Source organism: Microplitis demolitor, chromosome 4 (assembly GCF_026212275.2).
Source record: "Microplitis demolitor isolate Queensland-Clemson2020A chromosome 4, iyMicDemo2.1a, whole genome shotgun sequence".
Lineage (NCBI taxonomy): Eukaryota > Metazoa > Arthropoda > Insecta > Hymenoptera > Braconidae > Microplitis > Microplitis demolitor.
In genome coordinates this window covers 22,396,563-22,416,990 of record NC_068548.1, presented here as the reverse complement: position 1 = coordinate 22,416,990, position 20,428 = coordinate 22,396,563, and the positions used below count along the sequence as shown (strand labels likewise).

Below are 20,428 nucleotides of genomic sequence, written 5' to 3'. Positions count from 1 at the left end.
TTTAATTGATTAATTAAAAATTTTTTATCTCCAAAATTCCCTTGACATCAAATTCACATTTTTCGTAGTTATCAATATTTCTATTTCACCAAATTTATCTGACATCTGAATGCTAAAAACTAATCCCGAAAACGCCCCAGCAAAAAATTATTTTTAACCCGCGTAAAATTCAAATTTATTTTAAACTTTGAGCCAAACTAAATTCCATAAAACTTTTCAAATAAAAAAACTAAAATACTCCAATTTAATTTAAATAAAAAAATACTGCTGTCACAAAAATTTTCTTTATCATTGTCCAAAGTACTTATCATTTGAATAAAAATACATCATCAATTTTAAAAATAAATTTGACAATAGAAAAAAAAATATTTAAATACATAAATAATTTAATCTTTTAAAATTAAAATAAAGTTAGCATGAATAGACCATAGAAATACACACATACATATACCAGCTTGCCGGTGCATATATACTTAAAATATCTAAATATAAAGCTCACAATTCGAGGTTGCGAGTTCGGTGGCGTTGAACCACCTTATATTATGTGTTAGTCTTAACTTACTGTCTCAACTGCTTAAATCTAAGTGACTAGTGCACTAAAATCACTCATATCACTTAATATTACCATCATCATCATCATCATCGCCGACATATTATCCTACATACGTAAAACAACCTACTGAATTGCCCATTTAAATCTAAACGCATTGTTATTTGTTTACTGGTTTACATTACACTATATATTATATATTATACATATATATTACATTATAGTAAGTGACCCGTACTGAGTCAAGGACAAAGGGATTGTGAAGGTTGCATTACGTAATGTACAAGTCATTTTATTATTATTTCAAAATCTCTTCCGGTCATTTTTTTCGTCTATCAAATTTCTAACTTATTATTATCATTATTGTTATTAGTTTTTTTTTTTTTTTTCAAGTCTGTTGAGTCATGGCTCGCGAACAAAAGTCTATTCATACAAACATAAGGTTCAAAGAAAAAATTTTGATGAATAATTTTATTGTTATTAATTTACAAGTGATTAATTATCATCTTTTTTTGAGTTATGATTTATTAATTTTCATTTTTTTTTTTTTACAAGTGTAATTTAATAGTTATCATAAATTAATTGCTCAAGATAAAACACTGATCTGCAGTGTAATTAAATTTTCGCTTTCTCACAGTTTAATATTACTAAGGAGTTTAAAAGATATATATCGCAGCGTGTAAATGCCATGAGATGCGATGAAATATTAAGTCTACTCAGTATTATCATTCTTATATTATATATATATATATATGTATATATATTTGTATGAGTAACAAATAACAAGCGACTTTTGCTGCATTGACATTTTATCCCCCAAAAAGTTTCCTGTCGACGGTAGTTATGTAATATAATCTCTTGTTATTAATTACTATGGGAGATGAGACATATATATAGATATGTTTTTTTTTTTTTTAAGGACACTTAATACGTTTATCATGAAATGACAACTATAAATATGTCAACTTTGTTGTTGTTAAAATAATTATATTTACTTAACATGTTATATTTTTATGACATAAAGTCGATTGTGTTGATTTAATGCTCTTGTAATTTTTTTATTTTTAAAATACATCGCTGGTGATAAATGAATTACAGAGAAAAAGTTAAATTAATGTTAACAAAAAAATATACTGTCATTTATTTTTAACGTATGAACGATAATTAACTTCTTAGAAAAAAAAAGTTATGCCTGTTATTAGATGGTCATAATGCTTTTTTTAAATTTTCCACTAATAAAAATTTGATGAAAATAATTTACAGATTTTTAAATTTTAAAATATCAACTGACAAATTTATAATAATTGAAAAAAAAAAAATTGTCATTTATTTTCAACTATATGCTAATCAACTGATTTTTTAAAAATGAAAGAAAAATTTCAAATTATTTCTTTACAAGATAAATATATTTTTTTTTTTGAAATATTTCTTAATCTGACACTAAAACAAATGTCTAAAAAAAAATGTCCATTAAAAAAAAATGCACTAAAGACTGAGACCTCTAAGTGCAAACGCATGTATAAAACTCTAGTTGATCTCATCTTCGTGAACCCCGGATGGATTCTTCTTCTTACAAGAAGTAAATCCTCAAGACTTAGCAGTCTTGGTCGATGCTAGTATTCACCTAGACTACTCGTACCCACGTATAAAGTGTATAATCTGTAAATCAGTTAGTCATGCTTTGGCATTTTGCACGTGTATAACTTTCTTCCCAACTAAACAACACAAAACCTATAAATATATATATCGCTTACTTGTGTCCGTACTTATACTCATACTCATATATATACATTAATAAATATAAATAATATATATTTAGTTTTTAGTACACATTCTGCTATCGCTTATTTCCCATTTCTCTTAGATCATCTTGATAATAATAAATTTAATTAAGTATCCACTAAAGTTATCGTGTACGAGGTGTCTCGAAGCCAAAGCCATAACTTTCTACATACATACTTAAATTATTTGTGATATATTTGTGAGTCTGAGATATTTATTACAAATAGTTGATAGTTTTACTGTAAAATGGATCGCGGAAATATTACGACCGCAAATGGGAGACGGGAATTACCGACGATCACGAATTATTCGGATGCCAGAGTTACTTGGGTCGATAATCATCCTGATCAGGAAGAGGATCAGGATCTGGATCAGAATGAACGTCGGGTGGTTCTTGAGAATGGGAATAATCAAAGTTCCGATAGCAAGACATTTACGAGTAGGGATCCAACAACTATGTTGGTAGATGAGTTTAAGGACGATCTTGACGTGCCATCGGGGAATAATACTCAAGAGCTGGATGAACCAGTTGAGTATTTCCTACTCGACGATTCACCCATGGCCAGATTTGCCAGAAGTGTCAAGTGGGCATATAAGAAAGTGAGTTGCTTCATTTTTTTAAACTTGTGTTAAATATTTACAAGTCGCGGTTAAAAAAATTTAATTTTTTTATTAAACAATATATTATATTTATCCTGTTGATGTATTTGAGCATTACCAAAGATTTAAAAAAAATATTTTAAAAGAATCCGTAAGTAAAAAAAAATATTAAATATTTTTTCAGAGGTTTCTTAATAAAATAAACTCGAATCCATCAAAAGAATAAATAAAAAAAAAAAATCTAAATATATTTGGCTCTTGAAGGTATTTAAATACCAGCGTTAACCATTTAAATGACTTGAAGTTTTGATAAATTAAGGAACTTTATATATATATATAAAAAAAAAAAAAAAAGAAAATATTGTTAAGAACCCGGTGAAAATCTCGGGTTTGTCTTTAGAAACTTATGAAATATTTTTTATTATTTTTCTCTACTACTCCTTTGTGTTTTTTTTTCGGGATTTAAATGATCCAATTATAGAGTTTAAAAAAAAAAACTATATAAACCCCAGAGTAAGTCGGTGAAGTATAATCCCGCGAGAAGCGTATTGCGTGAATTCATTTTTCATTCGACGCAATTAACCCAGTTTGTGTCGGGATATTTCAAAGCCCATACACCGCGAGAGGTTGTAAAGCTTTTCGTCATTTTAATTGGAATCTAACATTTTGCCGGCTTCTTCATCGACTCTACACTAACTAAAATTTCAGATAATAACTAACAATATAAGCTGATTAAATTTTTTTTACGCTTCAGAATCCTACATAAAGCTTATTTAATTCATTTTCCGTTACCATTTATCAGCGTGCTTGATATATATCAAAATATATATGTAGACGAAAATATATGAGATAAGAACTAGACGATTGCTTCAACTTAACGTTTGGTAATATCATACATATTTGCATATCAAAGTTTTAGATTCTTAACATTTCAAATATATATGTACATATATACGTACATATATATATATTTATATACTAAATTTGTGTTGAAATGCCTCAGTCTACTCGTATTTCCTTATTTCAAGCAACCTTGTTTCTTGGATCAAATATTCATATTCATATACGACATACATATATGTATATACATATATCCATGACATACATATTTATATTCATGTTTTACACTTGAAAATCTCTCAAATACAACTTGCATCGTTACATCGTGCTCTCGGGATATTTTTGTACAAATATGTAAATTGCTATATGGTAACCTAAACTGTTTTATTATTATTATTCTTTTTTTTTTCATTATTTATCACAACATTTTATAATTCAAATTTTTTATGAGGAAAATAAAAGTGAGCAAACATTATTAAAATGTTACCACACATTTTTCCATCCAATATTTATTTTATAAGTTAACTTTGTTTATAAATTGGCCACTTGAAAAAATTTGTGCATTTTAATTTTGTCAATGGAAGACAAGAATGACTCTTAGGGTCGCCGTTCGAGTCCCGTTCAGTACTTGAGCGTTTTTTTTTTTTCTGCAATATTAAATTTTATTAATACTTTACATTGAGATGATAGCGTATTTTATTAACCGAGCATACAGTTTGAAAAGCGTTTCGTGCCAGTGAATTCAGCAAAACGTTGTATTGCTTTGGAAAGAGATCGGCTGAGAAGCTTTCGCCTGAGGCTTGGATGTTAGACTGTGTAGCGAAGAAATGGAATGTAGATGTAATAGTTATACGTCTTCATCACAACTATACCTTATATATTAAATCTTATATATATATATATATATATATATATATATATAGTATACAATATATATAAAAGTAGATGAGAAAGAGAAGCGACAAGTCCCAGACTGTCGTCAGAGAAGTAACTTGTACCGCTGAAGCGGGAAAACTCTTTCTCACACTTGTCGCATCTTCTCGTACTCGTACTTTACACTTGGCTTCGTTGTCATCCTGACAAGAGAGTAAGGACTCAAGTGTGCATCTAAGAGCCGCGGTATGACCTATTTCGTATTGTGGGAAAGATTCACGAGCCCTTAACATTTATTTTCATCTCTTATTTTTTTTCTTCTTGTTTTCTCTTACTCCAGAAAGTCAACTTTTTTTCGACTCAACTCGCGCCACTTCTCACCGTATTTTCTTCTCTTCATTTCTTTTTATTTATTCTTTACTCCACTATATTTAAGTAACGGAACACTCTTTATTTTATAAAAATATATTTTTTTTTATCAAACAATTATTTTTATTTTTAACTCTAGTCAAAAATATAATATATGTTACTCATGCAAAACTTGATATCTGGATTAAATAAATATAGTTAATCCAAAGTGTCCTGTAGGTGAAATATAACACTATTTCTTCTCAACTGGTTATTCGTGACTCAAGAACCCTTACGTGTACTACAATATCCTCTTATTCCGAATGTATTTATTGTCCCACCTGTCGGTAAGCCAAATGAAGCCAAGAAAGCCCTTATGGCCACTTGTATCACACTTCAATTAATTCGATTCCCTCTTCATTAAATTATACCTTTAAATCTCTGTATAATCTTATCTTCATACAAGTTTTTCAACTTTATTTTCAATGTCAGATCTGGAATGCGGTTAAAAACGCTTCGAAGAAGTTGAAGAGTTATCGCTGAAAAATATAAAAAAGTATACACATTTAAATACGAGGCAATGAAAAATAAGTTAAAGATGGTACAGAAGAAGAAGAAGAAGAAAAAAGTATAAATAAGAGAGTGGAAGTGGATATATGCATAAAAAAACACATGTTTTAAGGTTGTAAAAGCCCTCGGCGTATCAGCCTTAAGCTCTTTTTCTAACCCTTTTATTTATTTTCCTGCATATATCTTTCTTTAACAGTACCACTTGTTAAATCTTTTTGGAATAAATTCAAAAAATAAATAAATAAAATAAAGTTGAGATAATTGAGAGATAAAAGTTTTTAAAAATCATATAAATAACAAACGGTGAACTTTATTAACTTTTTTTTTATTTAAAAAATTTTTTTTTCTTCTCGCTATCGAACAATTCGCTTTTGCAAAAAAAAAAATATGATAAAAGAAAATAAATGTCTCGATATACTGCGGTGCCATCGTTTAACCTCATACATTTAGTTTTTTTCTTATACATTTTAGCTCTAAGAGCATTTTCAAGTCTCGAGGGTACTTTGCTTCAATTTTTCAAATACCGAGTCACGTTAGATATTTTTCACGTAGTAACCGCTGCGTTCTTCGATACACAAACTTGCAAACAAATGTTTGTTACATCTCTTTAGATAAATTTATCTTACAGTTTTATTTTATTATACGCAAACTTAAATATAATATCAGAGTAGGGGTTTTTAAAAATGTGAGTACTTATTTTAATCAGGGCTTTTAGTATCAAGGGATTAATATTCTGCCTTCAACTCCCATTTCTTCACTACCGTATTTCGCAATTTTTTTTTTTTTTTTTTTTGTGTAAAGGGAATTTTATATTTTGAATTTTAAAAAATTTTATTTTACAAATTTAAAAATCTCACGAGTATTAAACATTTTTTTTTTTTTTTTATTTAAATATTTATAACGTGATTTTTATTTAAAATTTAGGTCAATAGTTAAAGTTATATTTAATCAATTTTTTTACCCATTCAATTTCTGTCACTCAAGACTTCAATTATTAATTTGCCTTCGCTCCGAATAATAATTTATTTCATTATTTACATGCATATATTTCAAAAAAATAACACTGTTATTATTATTATTATTATTATTATAATCTTAAAATCGCACTAAAGAAAAAAAAACTAAATATTGCATTAAAACAGCTATAACATAATTAAATCCGTTATTCGTTCACCGGAAATTTCCCGACCGGGATGTTTAACGACGCGGGGAATACACGTTCGCCGGAATTAACCGTTTTCTCCAACTCGACGACTCTAAAGACTCTCCTCCATCTGCACCCTCAATACCCTCAACTACAAGGTATGTTAGCGTACGCATCAGTGAGGTAAAGAACCTGTCTATGACCGCATCCGGAAACTAGACATCACAGAGAGGGTATACTAGTAGCAGAAGACATCTTCTATCCTCTATTTGCCCTGTACTCTCTGTATACTACACTGCTCTAAACTCTATACTACATGTCCAAGTGCTTAGATCCATACATACATACATATATACATACATACATATGACACATGTTTCTGCTTATTTGGTCATGTTACAACATACCCATCATACCAACCAAAAACAAATAAAATTCTAAACCATATATTCTTTTTCTATTAGAAAACACATCTTACTCTAAAATACATCTATACATATGTTAATAAATTACATGACAATTTTCTTATTCTCATCTACAGTAATCCCACACTGTGAAAAATTCCCATCAAATTTTACTATGGGTGCATTGTAACCCCGGGCCATAAGAAAACTGATACAAAATTTACAAGTGTCCCATAGTAAACGTATGCGCATTGGTCCCAATTGTGTCGTCTGCGCATACCGTTTACTATGGGACACTTGTAAATTTTGTACCAGTTTTCTTATGGTCCGGTGTTACAATACGCCCATAGTAAAATTTGTTAGAAATTTTTCACAGTGCATGTTTGTAATTCACTTTATTATTGTTAATAAACGCCCTAGAATTTAGCGTATGCATATAAAAGGCAATACAAGCAGTTGATGCACATAAGTTAAGACGTGTTTACTTCCTTGATTTTTCTTTATCACGTGCTACTACTCTTCTCCCTATTCTTCTCATTCTTAGTCTTCTTGTTCTTGTTCTTATTCTTGTTCTTGTTATGCTTTAACTTTTGCTTCAGAGGTTTGTACACTTCTCGTTTAGTTTCATCGGTTTTATTTCTTATAACAGTTCAATGAACGGTTAAACTTCATTCTTTTATGGCTCCGTAAATGGCCATATACAAGTTTTAAATTACAACGTTGTAATTATTATTCAGTATGTAGGTATATAGATTAATATATCATTATTAATTCAAATAACATAATTATTTATTCATGTATAATCGATTTAATATTTAATGGCTACTTAAAAGGTATTATCTAGTTAATTATTCAATTATTTAATTTTTTATTACTTGTTAATTAGAGAAATAAAAGAAAATATATACATATATATGTAGATATTGATATTAGTGAGTAATAGTGCAATGGGAATAATTTAATTAGTGTTTTGAATAAATTAAAATCACAGGATATATATTACAGGAAATAAATTAAATAAATCAATTGAGTTTGAATATAAGTATCTTGAAGTGTGAGGCGGATTGAAAGTAGGATATAAAGTTTAATAGATAGACAGATAGACTGAGAATTAAAGAATGAAAAAGAGAAGCTAATTAAGAGTTTTACGATCACTTCACTATAGTACTCGACGTTATTACTTTTATTTAATTATACTTTTTTTTTTCTTGTCTTATTCTTATACTTGCTCTTATTCCTCAAGGTATTCTGTATACTTATTCTTTTACGAAAAGATATGAAATTTATTCCGGTCACGTTTAAAACTTGAGTCGAAATGATTAAAATTGTATGTATTTATGGTAAAAACAAAAGTTGTAATTAGGTGTCATTAACTTGCAGAAAGAGTTGACAATAAGAGGAAAAGAAATGAGACATTTAATACTTGAAGGTTAATTTGTAAAAATGTGGGATGTTAAGTAGAGTATTGACAGATGTAAAAATTAAAAAGGAAATGGAAAACATAAAAAAAGTCATTCCTTTTTTTTTTTTTTTTTTTTTTCACTCAATAGAATGAGATTGAACAAAAGCCCATCACTCGTGTTCTCTGTTCACGAAGCTGTAAATGGCCTTTCAATAGTCTATTTTACCTGCTACATATGTGCATATGTTGATATATATATGTAGACATTGAACATACCCTTTTCTATCCAATTATGTCCGACGATGAATCCCGATTACGAATCTACTGGCAATCCACCTGATTTCCTACTCATCCTCTAACTCATTTTCAATTTTATACACTTAATATACTTTCTCTAATTACATTTTTCAATAATTATTCTGTTATTCAATTTATTTCTTTGAGTACAAGCGAAAAAAAAAACCAACGAAATAAATTTTCATTTGAATATTTTTAGCTGACTAAAGAAATTTTTGTTCAAATATATTTAGCCGAATTTTTTAACGAGTATGTAAATATTAATGCATACAAGTATTTACTTTGAAACCCTCAGTTAATTTTAAAAATTTTACTTAACCTTTTAAAACACGCGCTCACTATTTTTGGAACTACAGAATATTTTTTTTCGGGTTCATTATATGCAAGTTCAAATTTTGTAAATCCTAAAATTGGTTACCAAATTTTAAAAATTTTATTTTATTCTCGTGATGATTCAAATATTTATTAATTTTTTTCAAGTTTCATAATAAAAAAATTGAATCTCAAAAAAAACTTTTGATTTTCAAAAAAATTTAATTGAATTCCTCATGAGTTTAAAAATTTGATACGTACATTTAAAAAAAAATTTCTTTTTTTCACAAGAATACGTCAAAATAGAAGTAAAAAAAATTATACATTTATTTGGGGTCAAATGGACCGTCAAAAAATTTTGAGAATTCCAAAAAAGTCAACTAATTTTATTTTTTAAATTTACATATATTTGAAATTCTATATATATGATCCTAATAAAAATATTCATAATTTTTCAAAATTTGATTATTCAAAAATAAAAATATCAAAACTCATTCGTTTAAAAATGAATAAAAAAAAAAAAAATTAACAATAATTGAATATGAAAATTGACTTTTCCTTTCTGAAAAATGGTGTCAATGTAACGCCACATAAAGTTAATAAGAGTAGGAGTAATAATTGCGAAGAAATTAAATAAGAAAGAAAAAATATATACATATATATCTTGGGTCAACGAGTCAACAAATTAACTTCTATTGTAACTGTGTCACGTTTCGGTTAATTACGTTCTATCTAGTGCAAAAGGTACACAAGCTGAAATATAACGAAGCTATGTACACACATATATTTATATATATTCAGCGTTGTTTCTCCTGCATTACTAACAAGTTGTAAAATTTAATCATAATAAATAAAATAAGCGTAAGAGTGACCCAGATTAATTTGAATTAAAAATCCATATTTAATAATCCAATAAAAATAACAGTAAATAGTTAACAATTTTTATTGCTACTTAATATTAAATATTAAATCTCAGATGAATAAAATAAAAATCTATTCATCTGTTAATTTATTTATACATATATTATCTGAATCATTAATGACAAAAATAATGTATTGATGATGAGATACAGCCACTGAGGAATGTAAATGACCGAAGATATATAATAAAACTGAAAATATAAAATCCGGTACTTTTGAAAAAAAAATCTAAATGAAATAACTAAACACTTTTACACTCTGTTTTGTCGTCTTTGAGATTTAGTGGGCGTGGGAAAAGTGAATAATAAGAAAAAAGGAAAAATACGTTTTAATAAAAATGATGAACAGAAATAGAAATAGAAATAGAGTATATATACATATATTTTATGCTATAGTATACAACAGTGTAAGGAAATACCATCAAGAATTTCATGGAAAAGTATTTTTCTACCTGCTTTTATCAACCTTGCACCGTTTCCTGTTTTATTTTTTTAAAATCTTCAAACACCCGACACGTCTTAAATTCAAAGTCATTTTTCAAGACGGAATTGCACGTTCCTAATTACAACTAAAAATAAAAATAAATTTTTAAAAATATTTTATCAAATAATAAAAACACGCGTTGTATAAAATTGTGTGAACACATGGTAAATATTGATTAATAATAAAAAAAAAAAAAATTTTAAATTAACAACAGTCTAAAACACACAGAAATTAATAACGTGCTCACGTGTTTTAATAATGAGAGTTTCAACATGGAAACGTGCTGATAGATCTCTAACGTCATATCATGTTATGTCACGCGATTCATCAGTTATATTTCACAGCTACATACTATTCATATATTATATATACTATGTAATGCAGCTATATAACTATGTACTTGTTTGTATATGTATCAAAGGTGTATTTGATAGTTTTACTATTTACTATGTGTGTAGTAAAATACACCCTCAGAAATATCATTGTTGATATCATGTTGCCATTGGTTACCCAGTGGTTCAATAACTGCTTCAACTACGAACTGTACATACTACAGGGAATTCAAATAGAAAAAAATATAAAACACCCACTTGCTCTAGTAGACTTTCAACTTTCATTTTAACATAAAAATATATTTTTTTTGTTTTTGGTTTTTTTTAACTCGAGAATAATGTCGAAAAACCGCATTTGACCTTTTTTCATCGTATATTTTTAATGAGGAAAATCCACCGGAGCATTTCATTTGTGATATTGAATCGACGTGAGATTAATTCAATTGCTTCTATAATATATATGTATGGATGTATGTATATATGATGTATATGTAGAACGATAGGTTCATATATACTATTGGCGCATTTTAAATTTTTTTACCCTCTGAAATTCGATACAGAATTTAATAAAATCCAGGAGCCTTTCCTGGTATTTGAATTGAGCCGAGGAAAATCCTGCTCTTGGTGTCGTATTGCAAATAGACTTTTTTCTTCATCATCATCGCAAGAGATACTGTAATCCTAAAGGAATTTGGCAGATGAAAAAAACAAGTTATTTTTTTAAAAATTTATTTAAATTAATATTTTAAAATTACATATTTTCACTTCATTTACTTTTTTATTTATGATAATATTGACAGAAGCTCATTCATTTTTTCATCTTCAATATTTCATACCCGTGTACTCTGCAGGGTTGAAAAAATTTTACGCTATATTTTAAATAGTTAATAAAGTTTCTAATTTATAATTAAAAATTTTTGAAATTAGGACTCGAGATTAATTTCCTTTTTTCAGAAAAACAATAATATTTTTACTATGGAGGGGAAGGTGGGCAAAATGAGCCTCTAATGTAATTTTTTATAAAAATTTGAAATATTCAAGACTTTTTTCCGAGGCTTTTATTTTAAACTTTTAATGCAAGTCATCTCTGAAAAATTGACATCAATATCACCCTATAAAATTTTGTTAAAAATATAAAAAAAAATTTTTTTAATTTTGCAAGGACTCCATTTTACCTGAAAATAAAAAAAAATTATCGTAATTGAAAATTAGATTTTTTTTTAATTTGATAAAAGTAAAAGTCATAATCAATATAAAGAAGTAAATTTTTTCATGCCTCCATTTTACCCTTCTCTCCTCTGTAATTTAAGTCGTAATTACATTTCAAGACTTACTTTTATTTAAATGTTCAAAAATTCTAATAACTCTCACTAGCATTTCACAAAGTATTGTACCTTTTTAGAACATTCCAGAAATTCATTAACTATCCGGAATACCCAAGCGAATTCTGGAACTTTCTGCAGCACGAAAAGTTGATTAAAAAAAAAAAAACTAAATATTAAGAACTGCACGGGTTAAAATACTCGTGATAATAACAATATTCAAAAAATAATAAATAATAACGACAATCGTACGTCACAAAGATAAAAGATACGAGAATTAAGCAAGCAAAACTAAACATCTTCACCTATTTTGCTCGGTTAAATTTAATACATTACCAAGTTGTTCATTCATTCGAGTACACTTGATGCCTCACATCAAAGTAATTAAACATAATAGACCGTTGACGAAGACTAAACGTCAAGGTTCAAAATAAATTCAAAAATTAAATAAATCTCAATAAAAAAAAATTTCTTTTTTTCTTAAATCACCGCTTAATTAACCGTTGAATAAAGTACTGCACACTGATGCAAGCACGAGTATATTTTTCTTTAGCAATTACATTAGTTTAACATTAAAACAACATTTAGCATTAAACTGGTGCTCAGTTAGGCGGAGTAAGAGAAATAATAAAATGAAATGGAACGAAAGACTGCACTGGGTAATTAACAAAACTTGTTAAAATACAAATCTTTTATAAATATGCTCGAGTTAACTTTTTAGTCAACTTTAAAATTTAAATTTAAATAAAAAATAACTTGTCATTATTATTGTTATTACTGTCCTGTTATTAATGCCTTAATTTTTACGTTTTTCACAACTTTTTAGCCCACTCTTACATTTTCCCCTCCACCTGAGCTTCGGAAAATTTCGGATGCTCTCGGTTAGCGGAGGATAACGCGACGCTTCGCGCTTAACTCTCAAGCGTGCAGTTCCTCGACGACCACTGATCGACGTGGTTTGTCATTCACTATTAACTATTTACTACTTGCTACTTGCCATTTAAAAGACCATCAGTAGTTTCGTTAAATGAAAAATATCTAAGACCAGGTGAATTTTTTAAAATAATATCAAGATTTTGTTATAATTAACGCGACTTAATTCCACCACGTGACCTTCAGATTCAACGCAATCATCACATGCCGGTATTTTTTAAACTGACGTAATCATTTAATGTCAATACATGGTTTTAATGCTTACACAATACATACACAAGTATTTTTATTGTTACATTTTTTTAGTGGCAGGTGTTTTTATTTTTTGTTGTGTTTGTTTTTTGTTTATTTATTACGTCGTGTTTGTGTTGTGTTTTAAAAATTAACTTTTTTCTACTTTAATTTTTTACAAATTTAAAACTGAAATAAAAATTCAAAATTATGACTAATTTCAAAATTTTGTTGAATTTAAAATTTAAAAACTTGACGGTCCGGAAGTGTCAATTTATATCAAAATCGTACTTTAATATAAGTAGGTAATAAATATATACCGAAATTGCGAAATTAATAAACAATTTTATAAATTACTCCGAAGCAAAAAATAGAGTAGTTCTTAAAAATAAGAATAAAGTAAAGTAAATGATGTAATAAGGAAATGATAAATAACGCAGACGAAAAAATATATTGTCTGTATCCTGAATAGGAGAGCTCTTAGCTAAGTTGTAAAGATGAGATGTATAAAAAGCGCGACCACGAGTAGAGACAACGTTAAGTTGTGACGCGACAACATCGGGTTAGAAATAAATTACCTGTGGTGCCCGTTACTGTCATTCACTGTGCGCTACTCAGCAAAGTAAGGCGTTGCTCTTGCTAAGTAGCAAATTGTTCACTGTCTACTACTTTACGTTTACTACAAACGCTACAAACTACAATGTTTATACTACTGTACTCTACGTCTCCTCTGTACTCTGTACTCTACTAGTCGCTACGTACTGACAATATAAATACTGACGGTCTATGACTCCAACATTCAGTCCAAGTCCAAGTCTCACTACTAATATAAACTTAACTATATATATATATATATATAAATATATGTATAGTATAGTGCCATATATAATAAGCATAGTCTATGGTTAGTACGCGAATGTTGTGACTATGACTCATCGTTTCCAGACGGTAATCCTCATTTCCCATTTACCTGCACATTCCTTCTTTTCACTAATAATTTTACCTTTTCTTTTTTTTTTTTTTTTTTTTTTTTTCAAATCCTATTTCTGTCTTTTTTTACTTAAAATCCATAAATATATAATTATATACATATACTTTTTTTTATTTTATTTTATTTGTTGATAATAAAAATTTACAAAGAGAAAAGTTTCAATTGCGGAAAAAATTTGTAAATTTTTTTTGTTAATAATAAAAAATAAATTCATTGAACTGTATCAAATATCTCAATTGACCTGTTGATACAGTGATACGATCAAAACCAATTAAACAATAAAACTAAAAAATAAAAAAGTTGATAGCTGTATAAAAATTACATAGAATAAAAAAAGTAGGTTATGCTGAAATTAATAACAAAGAGTACTCATCTTTGAAGAGTAGAGCGGTAATATAAAATAAAAAACCAAAACCAACATATACGACAACTATCGACGATTCTCACTTAACTACCAGCAGAATTGATTTTCGTCAGTCGAATGCACACACCCCGTAGCGTGTGACATTATTGCATTTGGGAAATGGCGGTTTAGGTGGTCGTCGCGAGTCTCCCGTCACATTTTCACCCCCAATCGCGCCACGGACACATCGCCCCGTTGTACTTTGTCACAACCGAGTTCCCAAATCACACGGGACACCTCACTCATATATACATATTCCTACATATATGTAACCCAGAAAACTCTATGTATGTTTGCTTCACTCATGCTTAAATCACATCACATAAAAACTACCCCCTAACACTTGAAAAATTTAATAAAACTTTTTTTAATCCCATAATTTTCTTTAAAAAAAATTAAAGCTTCCAAATTTTTTCAAAATAAAATCATTGAATTTTTCAAAAGTCTACTTTAATAAATAATAGCAGCTTTTAATTAAATTCTCTAATCTTAACGCTTAAAAAAATTTAAAAACCTAATTTCGTTCCGAAAAATAAAAATACCATTGACGTCTACAATCTCCATGGGAAAGTAATTAAATATAAAAAAAACTCATGTGAAGTAAACATTATTTATAGTTCCCATTGCTCTCAACATATCTCTCCCTATTTATTACGTCCTTATCTAAACCACCAGATAAGTAATCCCGTATCCAAAAGAATTAATAATGAAAGACGAGCCCATTACTATTATCTAAGAGCTACAAAAACAAGGGGTATAAGTTATCTTTCATTGTAAGTAAGATAAATTCCGTAATCGGCGAAATAGCAGCCTACCAGTTTTTTATAAGACTCACTCGATACTCGATGGATTGGAGTAGACAAGAGCAGACTGGGCTGTAACATAATGGAGTAAGTGAGAGAGTGTAGTGTTGTGTTAAGGCACATAACAACATATAGTATAGCATGGGAATGAGACAGGAATGAGAATCAAGGGACAGTGGACTTGATCATCCTCGTTCTGCGTTCTTACGTTAGTCAGTCTAGTGGCCGGTTCTTCCGGGTGGGCATTCGCTACGGGAGAGCAGTCTCAGTCGCATCGCTGAAAATACCCTCCAGTGGACAGCATCACGAGCGACACGATGGGACACCGTTAGAGCATGAACTTTAGTCTGTCTTTCACATTTAATCTTGTCTCCATGCTCTACACTCTACACTTATACCATCAACCGGCATCCTGTGTCCTCTAGTCTGCTCTTCTCCTATTATATCCAGCCTCCGCAGCCGCAGTACCACACATCCGACACATATGTGCACACGCTCGGAAAAAAACAAAAAATACATATGTATAATATATATTCCCTGTAGGCGTAAACTCTCGTGTCAATCCTATTGCATTGTATTGTACTGTATTTTATTTTTTTTTTTTTTGTTCATATATTTTATTTAGTTTTTTGTTTATTTGTTTGCTTTCAATATAGTATATTGCGAACGAGTTATCGTTTATGGTCTGAGCAATATGCGAGTTAAATTTTTGCTCTACCCACTATTCAAACTGAAATATACTGAGACAGACTTGCTATTGAACGTTACTATGTACAATACGTTTTGTATTTCTATGTAATGTATATATATATATATATGTACAAATATATGAACAGTGTTTCCATTGGCCTGGTCATGACAGATCGACAAGCTCTCACTTCCAACTGACAAATTGCTTGGCGAAAGGAGTCTAACTAAACTCGTTGATGCTTACTCAACACAAAACAAGAGCGCCTTTTTGCAAAATGCCATTTATGTATTTTTTATGACATTTTGGAATTCTTTTGTTCATTATAATTTTTTTTTAAATTTATATAAATCAAATAGACTGTTGTAATTTAATTTTTTTATAATTACTTGATTTATTTAGTCAGTAAATTTATTTTATAAAAATATGCTTCGGAGTAAAAAAAACATTTGAATCCATTTATTTTAATAACGCAATAAATAAAAATATAATTAAAATTTTCATTGGATTTTTAACGTAACTTGGTTATGTAAACATATTGAATGTAATTTGAATTCTATGAAAACGTTTAATTTACGCGGAATAATTAACAGCTGAAAGTAATTTAAAAAATAATGAATTTGAATAGTAATTTTTCAAAGGTTTCATTTAAGAAATGAATATTAATTTTAAAAAACTGAAATTTTTTTTTGTGCAAAGAAAATAGTCTAGCTGTGCGACGACCTGCTGCATTGCTCTGAAAAATAAAAGATACATACATACACGTTTTATGAAAAAAAATGAATATGAAAGAAAAGAATGAGGGAATCGGTGTGTGAGAGCGTTCGTTTTGTCTCAAAAGAGCACAACCGCAAGACGAGTTCACTTCTTTTCATTTATTTACCATTATTATTATTATTTTTTTTTTTTTTTTGTTTGTTATTATTTTTCTTTGTCGCCAGCATCACCTCTCGCGGCTCACATTCTACCCACGAGATGACATTGTTTTTCCGTACTTTTACAGCATTCATATACTTTATATATAAATATATATAGACATACCAGGTACATACCTATAAATATATATATATATTAAATATTTTACTGAGAAATACTGGAGGAACGAGTTTAAACGTTAGTTGTATTACATGCGGTTGTAAAAGAGCGTTTATTTGATATACGGCCGTGATATTAAACTATTTTACAAATAATTAATTCATTAATTTTATTTAATGAATCTATTTATTGAATACATTTATATGTTACCTGTCAAATAACAATTCAATTAACCATTATTAAATAATTAGCAAATTTTTATATGGGAAAATTATCTGAAATTAAAAAAAAATATGAACGAAAATTTCTATCACGATGTAATTTATTTTCTCTCATTTAAATAATTGTTTTATTATTGCGCATAAGTCAATTAATTTTCAACAATATCAATTTTATTGACGATTATTACATTGAGTCATAAATATGTATCAGAAATTAATTTTTAAATATTTTAATTTTGTGTCAACTGACTAATTTATTTTTATTAAAAGCCATGCAAGTTTTGAAAATTAAAAAAAAAAATTTTTGTAAAAAATTTGCGGAGAACGCGGATTAAATCCGGAGTAAATTCGGAGCGGATGACTATTTATTTAATTCCCTCGGAGTAAAATTTACTTCGAAGGGGATTTTTTAAAATATTAAAACTCCGAATTAAATAAAATTCATATTACTTCAATAAAAACACAAATTCTTTATTTACTCCGTATGTGGAGTGATTTTTTTTTGAAAAACCTCCGAGTGACGGAGCGAATTTGAATTTGAATAAAATCTGTATTTACTCCCGATTTTTTACAGTAAATTAAAAATACATAAAAAATTATTTATTTTCTCATGTGATGATTTAACACGTTTTATTAATATCAAATTTAAATATAAAATTCAAACTTATTTTTATCACTATGAACATATGAATGTGTGCATGTATGTATCTAAATATATGAGACAAGATGAAATAATTATCAGATGCATCAACGTCGTTACAAGCGACTAACACACTCGATGAAACCCGATAAAAGTCTCAATAAGATCGTGTAGATTGCATTCCATCGTCGGCGGTGTCAAGAGAAAAAGACGATGAGAGAATGCACCGACTCATCATCATATTACTCGGGCATATTTCTCTCATTTTACTTATATGTATGTACATATACATATACATACATACTTATAACTTATAACACAACGCATTGCAACTAAGTGGATCGATGACGTTTCATAATCAACTTTTATTTACTTGCGTTATTAAATAAATTTTTTTTTTTGTCAGTAACTAAAAACACGATTTTTGTGCCACTAAAAAAACCATGTTGACATTAAATTAATTGCATACTGATGTAAATTAATAATTAATATTTTTGAAAAACAGAAAATCAACAAGTGAAGAATCAAATAATATGGAGTACATAATTTAAAAAAAAAAAAATAGACTATTGGTCAATTATAGAAACTGAAGTGACATTTAGAGGAATACGTGTAAGGAAAAAAATGTCACAACTCTAGAGTACAGAGGCCGTTAAATCAACAGGTTTGTGTGTACGGGCCGTAAAAAGGCGCCGGACAAACTTCTGCATTATATTCTGCCAGTACTTTGCTATTCTATATATAAAATAATAATAATAATAGTAATAATAGATCTACGAACATAAAGGATCTGAAAGCCAGAGAGGAAGAAAATTGAGAAAAATATATAAAAAAGTTTTAAATAATAATAAAAGAATAGAGAAAGAAATCTAAAATAGTGCAGGGCAGAAAAGCGTGCAGTTTACAAACCATAGAAAATTCATTTCACAGAAACCTGTGTGCCCTTGGAGACTTTAATAGAGGTTGTGCTGACTACAAAGACTACGGGATATATAAAATTTCAGTCTAGCCGAGTCTAGTTTCAGGATCAAAGGAAAGGAAAAATTTTAAAAATAAAATATACGAGTCGTAATTAAGGAAAAAAAAAAATGTGCCAGTAAAAGCTGCTTAGTAGTAGAAGTAAATTAAAAATTGAAAATAAAATGCTAACTTGTGTATATTCTGCTGAAAGCTTCAAAACGAAAGCTGTTACGGTTAAATTACGGCAGGCGGGCGGGAAAGTTAAAAAAAAAGCTAAATTATTAGCGATAAAAGAACGTCCGGGGGTCGCTAAACCTGACCCGACCGTAAACGCCAATCATGGGGTAAGTTAATGTGCTTTTATCCATTTTATACTTTTTAAAAACATATAATTAACAAGAAAGCTTGTTCAATGTAATGCTTCAATTTATATTTAATTATGTTATGTAAGGCAACGTAATGAGAAAATAAATGAAGAAAAAAAATTTATTTAATAGAAAAGTAGCTGGAAAAAAAGATAAACATTTTTTAAATCCACTTCCAAAGGAAAATCTTAAGAAAGATCTTTTCAAAGGACGTGTACCTGAACCTGCTACTCGCTATTTTTTTTTCTTATACTTTTCTTTTAATTTTATTTCTATTCCTTTTGGATTTCCAATACACGAGATTTACCGAGACTTTTCCGGATTTATCCTTACGGTCATCATTCTTTTTATTCTTATTTTTTAACCGGCCGAAGGCGGGCTTTAAAGATGAGAAATATATTTTTAAAAAATAAACTAAAAAAATTTATATATTTTTTTTTTCACCTTCAAGGTATACTTATATATAATTTATTGAATAAGAAGGCCACTTTATCTTTCACATTTCCCTCTTTTTACAAAAAAAAAAAAAAAAAAAAAAAAGAAAACAATTTTTATTGAAATATTTAAAAAAAAAATAAATTATTTAAATTTCGCTACAATATTTAAGCATAATTACAGTAGTTGGTCAAAAGTAAAACAAAAGTAATTTAATTAATATTTTCAATGACAAAAATTACAATACGGCTGAATAAAATTTCCAATTAGAGTCCGATACATTCAATTAAATATTTCAATTAGTTAAATTAATTATGGATTTTCGGTCGGTGGTAAAGCGTAAAACTAAAATACCTGGGGTTGAAAAATTTATATACTATAATACATATAAGTACATTTATATTACGAACGACTTTTGCAGGCGGTCTATGTCAGCATAAATTCAAACTGTACTGAGAGTGGAGTACTCACCTCTCAATCTTTTTCTTTTTTTTTTGTAATATATAAAATCATACTTTATGAGTGAATACGTGACCGCACATG

The 20,428-nt window shown here is 28.4% G+C and overlaps 1 protein-coding gene across 5 annotated transcripts in view; it reads left to right on the top strand.

Moving 5' to 3' along the window:
* Positions 1 to 20,428, top strand: part of LOC103577409 (dual specificity protein kinase splA) — an 84,798-nt gene that overhangs the window by 35,306 nt on the left and 29,064 nt on the right. Inside the window, exons 1-2 of one of the 5 annotated variants that reach the window (XM_008558024.3) lie at positions 13,128 to 13,323; positions 18,631 to 19,429. The exons of the other annotated variants lie outside the window; for them this stretch is intronic. Of the exons in view, the coding sequence (XP_008556246.1) occupies positions 19,268 to 19,429 (162 nt within the window). The 5' untranslated portion in view covers positions 13,128 to 13,323; positions 18,631 to 19,267. Of the gene's footprint in view, positions 1 to 13,127; positions 13,324 to 18,630; positions 19,430 to 20,428 lie in introns of those variants that run through there. 5 annotated transcript variants of the gene reach the window in all.